The sequence below is a fragment of the Lipotes vexillifer genome, unplaced genomic scaffold (genome assembly GCF_000442215.2).
Source record: "Lipotes vexillifer unplaced genomic scaffold, Lipotes_vexillifer_v1.1 scaffold382, whole genome shotgun sequence".
NCBI lineage: Eukaryota > Metazoa > Chordata > Mammalia > Artiodactyla > Lipotidae > Lipotes > Lipotes vexillifer.
This window is the reverse complement of record NW_006780611.1, coordinates 5,296,642-5,307,477: the sequence shown is the minus strand read 5'-3', so window position 1 is coordinate 5,307,477 and position 10,836 is coordinate 5,296,642. Positions and strand designations below refer to the sequence as shown.

The 10,836-nt window shown below is 54.4% G+C and overlaps 1 protein-coding gene across 1 annotated transcript in view; it reads right to left on the bottom strand.

The window, feature by feature from the left end:
* SHISAL1 (shisa like 1) overlaps window positions 1-8,651 on the bottom strand; it is a 46,935-nt gene extending 38,284 nt beyond the window's left edge. The window contains exons 1-2 of the mRNA XM_007453925.1: window positions 8,588-8,651; window positions 4,921-5,134 (exon numbers count right to left, since the gene is read on the bottom strand). Of these exons, the coding sequence (XP_007453987.1) occupies window positions 4,921-5,134; window positions 8,588-8,651 (278 nt within the window). The remainder of the gene's footprint in view (window positions 1-4,920; window positions 5,135-8,587) is intronic.
* Window positions 8,652-10,836: the final 2,185 nt, after the last annotated feature.

Below are 10,836 nucleotides of genomic sequence, written 5' to 3'. Positions count from 1 at the left end.
CCTGCCCCAGGCTCCCAACCCTGGCAGCCCATCTGCCTGGTGAAGGGACACCCACACACTGCACAAGACTCTAGTTCATACCACCTCTGCCAGAGGGTTGTCCCCTGCCCCCAGAGAGAGCTGACCGCTGACCCCACATACCCCGTGCCACCCTGTGCCCTGGATAGGTGCTGCCATTGCTTGCTCAGGGCCCTGGGTGGTCACTGCTGCTAGTGTCCCAGCCGGAACCTGGCATGGGAGGGTGTGCAGTACACTCCTGAACACCAGGGACTCTGCCCAAGTGGCTAGAAGTGGCATCTCACTGTGGCGGCAGGCTTGGCGAGGTTGCTTCCCTAGCTCTGTCCGCCTTTCTGCCAGGCAGCCAGAACCAAAACAGACCATTCTGTTCCTCCAGAGAAACACAAATAAATAAGTCATCAGAAGTACTCTCCTTTTCCCTGCCACCAGCCCCGCCTCCCAGCTGATTCACTGGGAGGGCAGGCAAATGTCAGGCAGCCCTTGCTGTTGACAGGCCCCATGCATCTTCACAAAGCCCCAACGGGGGTCACAGCTGCGCTGGTCCATCTAGATGGGCTGCCAGTGGGCGCTAACCTCCTGGGATATTGGAACACCTGGCCTCTTGGCTGAGGTCTGGCACATTCCCCAGCCATCGTACAAGTCCTGGCTTTCTAGATGCACCTGGGAGTGGCAGAGCCCACTGGCCGGAACAAGGGCCCTGGTGTCCCTTGGCCTTGACTGGCTGGAACAGGTGACTTCACCTGCCTGGGCCCAGCCCCTTCTTCCTTCCTCTCAGAGTAGCTGTGAGGACTAATGAGACAACAAAGGCATCCTGCCCAGAAGGGTCAGAGCTCCAAAGGGCAGGACGGTCCCAGAGGTGGACTTTACCTGGCTCTCCTCACACACCCGGAGCACTCAGGACCTCTTGGCCAGGCAGGCCTGTCCCAACCCATTCACTAACCTATCCTCCCACACCCAGTGGCCCATCCTCCAGTTGTCCCCTCTCTGCCACAAGCTCTGGCTGGACGCAAGGCCCTGGCCCAGCTCCCTGGGCTCAGGCCTTCTCCCCAAGATGCCCCAGCTCAGGCAGCTAAACGGGGGCCTCCAGGGCTTCTTATCTGAGCTCTGGATTGGCTGTCTCCTGGGTGACCCCAGCCTGTCTTCTCCACAGGGCCCCGGTCTTGGCCAAGTCATCCTCATGACTTCTGCAGTGTCCGAGGTCCTTGTACCATATGCACCATCCGTGAGCACAAGCCCAGCTTAAAGCTCGTGGGGCCCCTCACCACCCTCAAGAGGAAGCCCGAGCCCCTCTCCCTCTGCCCCCAGGTCTGCGAGGCCCCACCCCATCCCGCCAGCCCCCCCCGCCTTGCCCCATTGTTCCCCTGGCATTTCACACTCAGGCTGCAGGGAACTGTGTCTGGAAACGCTCATTCCTCTGGACTGTGTGGCTCCCACCCTCCTCAACACTTTGGGATACAGGACACCAAGCACCACGCCTCCCTCGTGAAGCCCAGGAGAGCAGAACAGCCTGGGAGGGGAGCTCAGCCCAGCTCTTCTGGGCCTCCGTCCACGTCTGTGGGAAGAGAGATGGCAGGAAGCTCGGTGGAGAATAACCAGGAGGGATCCCTCCAGAGCAGTGCTCTCAACCGGGAGAGTCCCGCACCCCACGCTTGGCAGCATCAGGAGACACGGTTGGTTGTCACAGCCAGTCAGTGGGGAGGGGGTGTGCTCAGCGTCTAGTGGATGGTGGCCAGGGTCTCACAATGCACAGAGCAGCCCCTAGAAAGGAGGATTAGGCTCCAGGTGTCCACCGGGCCGCGGTGGGGGTCCTGGCTCTAGGCCCTCCATCGGTGGAAGTCCCAGATTTATTAAAGCGGCTCTGGACCCAGGCTGGCTCTCAGCTCCACCCTGACTGGCTGCCTCAGTCTGGCAATTTATCAATCTCTCCACGCCTCACCTTCCTGTGTGTAAAGGGGGCCAAGGGTGGGCTGCTAAGTGGCTTCAGAGGGTTGAGCACAGAGCTGGCCCCATGCCGCTAGCTCCATAAATGCTTGCCGAGGTGCCAGAATAAAAGCCAAGCTAAACTTCCTCAGTGCGTCCATGCCTCCCCAGGGAAGGGCTCTGGTTTGTGGTCCAACTCTACATTACCTGCAGCCAGGACCCACTGTGCCTAAACGATGGGGAATTCTGTGTGAATCCTGTGTAAATGTGCAGATCACAGAAACCTGTGGGCTTCAAAACAAGGATCCCAGACACCAGTCGCCAGAGCCTTGGAGAAGTCTGGCCGTCTTGCCAAGCCTCTGTCTTCTGTCTGGCTTTCAGCTGGCAATGACAACACTTCAGGGTCCTAGCCCCAGCCCTGGCACCGCCCTCCTCCCTCAGGGAATTAGTCTTTGGTCTTATAAAAGGCTTGGGTCAAGTTCCAGGCTTGATTCCAGTCCTCGTGACAGAAAAGCCTTGCTGAACTATTTCACACAGAATTATTCTGAGGTCTGAGCAGATGGCAAGATATTCAGGGGAAGCACCCATGCATTTGAGGAAGGAAGGCTGGGGAGTTGGCCTTGGTGGGAGGAGGAGAGATTCAGAAGATAGTCAAGGGATTTGCATCTCCTGCCTGATCAAAGGGAAGAGGCAACTTCCCCCAAGTGAGCATGGCATGGTGGCAAAACATCCAAGCCCCAATATCAGACAGAGAGATGGAGGCTCAGACCCCCACCCCACCACTCCCAGCAGTGCCACTAATACCTTCAACAGTCACTCAACAAACACGCCTTCCAAGTGGACTTTTCCTCACCATGAAAAAAATACATCTACCCCAAGAGTCAGCTTCAGGCTTACTGGGAAAATATCTGAAGCATCCCCATTAAAGTCAGGAAGAACGCAAGGTTGCCTGACAATTTTAAAGATGGTTTTAGAGGCACTAGCCAACGCGATTGGACAAGAAAAAGGAGTGAGGCACAAAAATTGGAAAGAAGGAGATGAGATTATCATTGTTTGCAAATGGCATAATCAGACACCTAAGAGAATCAGCTGAAAAAAGTATTACAAAGATAAGAAGTTTCAGTAAGGTGGCTGAGTAAAATAATACGTATTTAGAAATCATTAGGTTTTATCATTTAAACAACAGTTGGTTAGAACAGTGGTCCCCAACCTTTTTGGCACCAGGGACCGGTTTCGTGGAAGACAATTTTTCCATGGACTGGGTGGGGGGATAGTTCAGGCGGTAACGTGAGCGATGGGAAGCAATGGGGAGCGGCAGATGAAGCTTTACTCGCTCGCCCGCTGCTCACCTCCCGCTGTGCGGTCCCGTTCCTAACAGGCTGTGGACCGGTACTGATCCGCAGCCTGGGGGTTGGGGACCCCTGGGTTAGAAGCTATAGTAGGAGAAAAACCCCATTATAAAATAGAAGCTTGAAAAGAAATAAATATGAATAAACACGAAAGATACGTGCAATATCTATATGAGGAAAACTCCAAAACATTATAAAAGAAAATGTGAACAAATGGAAAGATACATTGTATTCTTGGATAGGAATATTCGACGTCATGAAAAGTCTGTTCTCCTTGAATTAATCTATGAATTTAACACAATCTCAGTAAAAAATACTAACTAGATTTTTTTTTTTTTTTTGGGCAGGGAGACTACAAAAGCCAATTCTAAAGTTCTTATGACAAAAGACCTGGGGAAATAGACTAAAAAGACATTAAAACACATCAAAAGCAACAGGAGTTAACAAAATGAGGTATTAGCAAATGTATAAATAGACCAATGAAAGCCAACACAATCTACCCAGATACTCAAATTTAGTATACTATAGTATACAATAAGTTTGCATTTCGCATCAGTGAGGAAAAGATGGACAATTCAATGATTGCTGTTAGGACAACTGTCTACCCATGTGGGAAAAAAATAAATGTGGATTCCTACTTTACATCCAAATAAATTACTTACATCAAAATTTTTAAAAAATCTTACATCCAAATAAATTCCTGACAGCTCAAAGATTTGAAGGCAAAAAATTAAAACATAAAAGACGTAAAAGACAACACGAGGGGATTTTTAACAATCTCAGAGTAGTGAAAGACTCTCTCTGTATGATACAAACCCCACCAGACATAAAAGAAAAAAAAATGGGTACAATTTGATTACATAACAATTAAAAATTAAGCATGAGGATAAAAGCATCACAAATTCAAAGACACACTGAGAAAATATTTGCAATGCATCCTATTTCCTTCATATGTAAAGAGTTCCTGTGAATAAACAAGAAAAAGGCCAAAAATTCAATAGGAAATGGCAGAGGACATAAATAGTTATCTCACAGTAAAAGAAATACAAGTGACTCTCAAACATGTGAAATATGCTCAGTTTCACTCATAGTAAGAGAAATCAGTGGATGCTATTTCCATCCTACGTGACTTTACTTAGCATATCCTCACTGCTTTTCTACCAGCAAACTCCTCCTCTTTCTTTACATTCATATCCCCTCCATCAGGGCCCTGGTCTCATGTGTTTTAATCACCTTAGGGAAAGGGGCTGCATGGGATTAATCTCTGGGTCAGAAATGTCAACCAATATGTGTTGAACAAATAATGAATGAAAAAGGAACTCAGGCCCCGTGGATTCCAGGTCCAAGCACCTTTCATGCCTGAAAGTCTTCCACATCCTTGACCTCATTTAACTACCGCAGCAGCCCTGAGAGGCAGGTATCACATGCCCATTTCTCAGATAAGAAGGCTAAAGTCCAGCGGGCAGAACAGGTCAGAAAACCTGTCACCTGAAGACTTTCCCAGACTCCTTCCAGGTCCACCTATTCTTGCACTGGTTGCCCAATGGCTGGCCTGGAAGCTGGGGTGTTTTGGCGGCACCGGATTTGACTGGGGCCCAAGGCAGTGGGGCTGTGGCCCCAGCGCAGTACTTACTTGTGCATGTAGCCCTCGGAGCCGGTCGTGAGGTTTGCCTGCATCACCGCCTGGAACTCTGTCTCATTGCAGCAGTATTTGAAAACCGTGTTGTTATGGTGACAGCAGAGGATGAAGGTTTTGTTGTCCGAGAGCCGGGGGCAGTGGAAGCCAAAGTGATAGCGGCCTTTGTGGTCCGTGTATGGCTCACAGACACGGAAATGCGCGGACAAGACTGGAAAAGACAGTCACCAGGCTTGGTGGGGTCCCTCCTCAGGCCCAGCTGGCCCAAGACCCCCACCAGTCCATGAGGACCATGGGCAGAGCCTGGTTGGCCTATTCTAGGGTTTTGCCCACCTCTCCTTTGCCAGGAAGGCTTTGTGGTCCAGTGTGAGCCTCCCCTCTGCCAGGAAGACTGCTCTGGCTCCTGTCACCTCCCAGGCCCCCCTTGGCTACCATCCTGCTTATACTGTGCTGCCCAGACTGGGAGCTTCTTGCAGGCAGGGCTGATCTTAAGCCTCACGTGGATCCCCTCCAAGGGCTCTGCACACAGCTGGCACTCAATTAGGAAACAACACTAACTGAGCACTTACTATGTGCTTCACAGGCTCTATCAGATTTAATCCACTTGGCCATCCCAGCAGGCAGGTCTGGGATCCCACTTTACAGAGGGAGGAACCCGAGGCTCAGAGGTGTACAGTGACCTACCTGAGCCGGTTAGAGGTGGTGGAGCAGGAATCCAACCCAGGCCTGCCTGGATCCAAGGTCCAGGAGCCTCTGCACTCCTCCATCAGTGTGCGGACTGTTGGTGGACTCACCAACAAGCCCAGGCTGGCTTGGGTGGTGAGTGGCATGGGTGCAAGAACCAGGTCCCACTTGTAGAGAAAGCGGTGTCCCCTCATATCTTGGTTTCTACTAAACTGATGCCCTATACCCGGAGGTCCCCAAGGGCCTGCCTTGGTGGCCCCAGCTCATGGCGACAAAGCTGCCCTGGCCTTGGACCCTCATTCTTCTGGCTCAAGGCCAGAGGCCCCTATTCAGCCACTGATGACGCTGAAAACCCAGGACAGTATTTACTAGTTGTGCTGCTGATGATAAAGACGAGTGAAAGCCTGAACAAACATAACAGTGGAAAACAACTTGGAGCCCGCTGTCTCTAGCTTCATTAGTATCTTCATAAAAGGGACTGCTGTATCTAATTTGTATCGCTCAAAAGGGGCTTCCAAGGCTGAATACATTTCTCCAGCCACCAAGGCTCTAGTTCTGCAGAAGCGCCTCAGTTAATTGAGAGCTCTGTCTCTGCTGAGAGGTTATTAGACTCCAGCCCACACAGCTCCCAGCGCCAGGGGCTGCCAAGGGGATCCCAGCTGTGCTGCGCTGGCCGGTGGGCGGGTGGGCCTCATGTGCTGGAGCGCCGAGGCTGGCTTGGGTGGCTTCGTGAAATCCTGGGCCCCTTCCCCAAAGTACAGCACCCTCTTTCGTGGGGACGGGTAGGGTCACTGCGGGAAAAGGGTCTCAGCCTTTCAGGAGTCAGGGGAGCTCTAAGCCTCGACCCTGGGAAACAGAAGACCCTCTTATGGATGCAGTGGTCACTAAGGAAGCCCCAGGTGGATGCACCATCTCATTTGAGCTCGTTTATTCCCATTGTACAGAGGAGAAAACTAAGGTTGAGAGCACAAGTCTCAAAGTGTGGTCCCTGACCTGCTGCGTCTGCATCCCCAGGGGACTTGTCACAGATGCAGTTTCTCAAGCCCCTCAGCAGACGTTCTGAATCAGAAACTCTGGGGGTGGGGGGTGCAGCCTGAGTCTTAGAAAGCCCTGCAGGGGATGCCGATAGACTTGGTTTGGGACCCACTGGCCTGGAGGAACAACGTACCAGAGGCTAAAGGTGAGAGGCAGAGGCAGGAAGTGAATTCCAGCCACTGGACCCAGGGAGGGAAGGAGCAGAGTGGTGGAGGGGGCCTTTGAGCTGGGCTTCAGAGGAGCCAGACGTGCAGAGATGGAAGTGGGGAGGGAGGCCCAGCCAGGGAAGGGATAAGGAGAAGTCCCCAGTGGTTCACCCCAGCCACCCCTGGACAGCCGGCACCACCTGCTTTGACCATGTGCGAAGACAAGGCCACTGCTGCGTCCTGAGGAAGAATGTGCCGGAGCCCGAGGAGTCCTGGCCCGGATCCAGGACAGCTGGTCTGAATCCTGGAGCGCACAGGATCACCTGGGCCATCACAGCCTCTCTGGATGGAAGACCAGTGGTCTCCCGGGGGCTGGGGGCTCCGAGAAGCATTTGTGAACAGCAAAGCGCAGGGCCCGCTTAGAGCAGGGAGGGTGTAAGCGAAAGAGTGGATGATAAAGGACAGCACTTCCGGCCTCCAGGCACGGGTGTACCGTGGCTCTGGGGCTGTGCCTGGGGCCCGAGGGCAGGGCGATGGTCGTTAGGAGGCCATCGTTTCCTGAGTCACCAGGAAAACCGGCCCATGCGGAGAGAGAACACCCAGGGGAGAGCCACTCTTGGGTCCCGGGGTCTTGGCGTCCAAGATAGGACCCCGATCACCCCCTCCACACACACACACACACACACACACACACACACACACACACACACACACACACCTGCGAGGCTCAGGGTCTGCATGGCCATCATTTAACAGCCAGGTGACTGTGTCCACTGACCATGTGACCTCAGGCAGGTCTCTTTCCTGGTCTGAGCCTCAGTTTCCTCATTTGTAAATGGGTGGGGAGCTCCTCTCTGCCAGGGGACAAGATGACCTACTGTGTGAGAAAGCAGCAGGGAAGGAGTTCTGTGCACAGTGGCCCCCAGACCCATGGCCTTGGCCTAGCTTTTTCTCTGCCACCCCAGGGCCCTTCATGGCATCCTTCTGAACCATGACCCCCAGCAAAGGGGCAAGGGGCCCAAAGGTGCAGGCCGGTGTCCACAGCCCTGCCAGAGCAGGAGGGCACGAGGGCATAGGTGCACACACGCACGAGAGACAGAGACAGGGACAGAGACAGAGACACAGAGATACAGAGAGGGAGACAGAGGGAGAGACACAGCGAGAGCAGGCACCTTGCTGAGACCAGGCTCGCGCTGGGCCAGCGCTGCTGGCAGGAGGTAGGGTGCACTTCTCCAGTTGGCCAGCTTCGCTTTGGAGCAGCCAAAGGACTTGGTTCATGTTCATCTTTGTGAACAGGAGGGTGAAAGCCCCCCTGTTGGGATCAGGGGGCCCGCCTAGGGGACTGGTCGGGTGCTGGGAGATGAGGCCCCGGCACCACTCTGTCTGGGTTGGAATCCAGCCCCTGCACTAGCTGTGTTGTCCCTGGCTGTCAGTTCCTTCTCCAAGCCTCAGTTTCCTCCTCTGTACAATGGGATGACTACGACACCGCCTGACTTTGACTTGCTGGGGTCAGGAGAGAATTCACTGCATGTAAGGGCTTCTCCCAGGACTTACCGGCAGCCACCGTTAACCCCACAGTGTCCTCAAGAATCTTCCAGCTGAGCTCCCCGAGGCAGGCACGTGGGGCACAGCACACAGTAGGTTCTCACCAAACAGCAACAAACATGTGCCCCTCACGAGGCTGATGCTAGGGCAGGCAGCCCCATCAGCACCCAGAAGCCCGGCTGAGCTATAGCACTGACACCAGGAAGGGACCACCTCCCCCTCCCGCCTCCTGCCAAGCATCATGGAAGTTCTACCTGCGGAAATCAGCAACGAGAGGACGGCGAGCACGTTCAAGGGCTGCTGGCCACAACTGGTCATCGTTTGGCTTGCATCGATTCGTCGAGCGCTGCCTGTCGAACGAGAGCCGGGAGAGGCCGGGTGTGGGCTGTTTTGTCTGCGGTGCAGACACTGGCTTTGCTGCCCATGGCAGGGCCGGATGGGCACGGGCAGGGAAGCAAGTCTGCCGGGAGCAGGGGCCAGGCCGTGGATGATGGAAACACCGCCATCCAATTTCCTTTCCGGAATGAATGACCTTCCCCCACCAGTCAGTCGTCATCTCCCTTTCTTTTCACAGCAAAATGAGACTTATTCAAAGGAGGATGATGGCTCAGGTGGTGGAAATAACCAGCGGGCTGAGGCCGGTGGGCACGGGAATGAGAACGGTGGTGAGCGAGGGGATTAGAGGCGAGCTCATGAACCTTCAGGGGGCTGGCGGGACCCACGTCTCCCTCCCTGCTGTGTCGCTAACGGTGACTTCCATTAACCCCACCCCACCCCCACCAGCATGCATCCAGCTGGCACCTTCCAGGCATTAGGGACATGGCAATGAACTAAACAGACTCGAGATGGAACTCAATAGAAGCTGTCCCTGCCCTGGCTTGCATTCTAGTGACCAGGGCTGACAGCTCACAGATGAGTAGTTCAAAGGCTATCAGGTCCCTGGGGTTGCACCCCAAAGACTGAAAGCAGAGACTCAAGCAGATACTTGTACACCCACGTCCATAGCAGCACGATTCACGATCGCAAAAGGGAGAGACGACCCGAATGTCCGTCGACGGATGACGGATAAACGTTACGTGGCACGTACTACAGTGGAACATTACTCCGCCTTAAAAAGAAAGGAAATTCTGTCACAGGCGGCAACACAGATGAGCCTTGAGGACATTACGCTCAGTGAAATAAGCCAGACACAAAAAGACAAATACTGTGTGATTCTACTCATCCGAGGTCCCTAAAGCAGTCAAGTCCATAGAGACAGGAAGTAGGATGGGGGGTGCCGGGGGCTGGGGGAGGGGGAATGGGAGTGAGTGTTTCATGGGGACAGAGTCTCAGTGTGGAAAGATGACAAAGTTCTGGAGATGGATGGTGGTGATTGGAAGAAGCGTTGCATACTGAGGGAGCAGCAGGTGCAAAGGCCCTGAGGTGGGAGCAGCAGGGAGGCCAGTGGAGGATGGGGGGAGGGGTGGGTAGCAACAGGCCACCTAAGGCAGGGCCTTGGCCCTCCGTGGCTACTTTATATCAGGTTGTTGAAACCTCAGGACAAACCTGAGGGACAGGTTCCCTCACTATCATCCCCCCCACACACACCCCGCCCCCGGGCTTTGGGAATGGAGGCTGCGGAGGAGGACCAAGTGTCCTCTGTGTACTCTGTGTGGCCTGCTAGAGCCCCATCAGGGTTGTAACTGCATGTGGCTGGGGAATAATTTGCTGAGCACCTACTATGTGCCAGGCTCCAGGCCAAACAAGGTCCTGCACACTACCCTCTACCCTCACGGCACTCCTGATCAGGGAGAGCTCCGGGACCCCAGCTTGGGTCCAAGGCAGCTCTGAATCCTGCTGACTAGCGGGCAGGCGGGGCAGGAAGCCAAGGGGGCAACCCAGAGGCCAGAAGCTTCGGACCGAGGGGACAGTGCCAGATTCACAGCCAAACACAGGGTGCTTACAGCCAGGCCCTGCCCCTGCTCTGGGGCCTGGGGCTTCTCACCTGTAGCATGGGTGGCACAGAGGCACCCAGGGTGTCAGAGCTGCTTGGAAGGTTGGTGAGCCAGAATAAGAAAAGGGGGTGGCAGGGCTGTTGGACGAAGCCTGAACGCCTTAATAACAACGCTTACTCATGGTGATGTTGGTGTCAGTCCCTGGGGGGACCCGCCCACCTCTTGGTGAAGGCCTCTCTGCTCCCCCAGGAGCAGGCCCGCCCCCAAGGGCTGTGAGCTTCTTAATTGCTCTGAGCCTGGGCCTCCTCCCTGCCTCCCTCAGGGCCCTCCTGGGAGGCTGAAGGAGATTAAAGCATTTGAAAGTGCTTAGGAAAGGGTTTCGTACTGGGGAAACCTAAAGGTCAATCCTGGAAAATGCACCGCGGGGGTGGGGAGCGAGAGGTCCTCTGAGATGAGTCCTCCCTGCCATGTGGCCCCATTCCGCAGATGGGGAAGCCGAGGGCCAAGACGGGTGTCCAGACTCCAAGCCCTTCTAGCCCCTGAAAGGTGGGGTTGCTCACTTTTTAAGC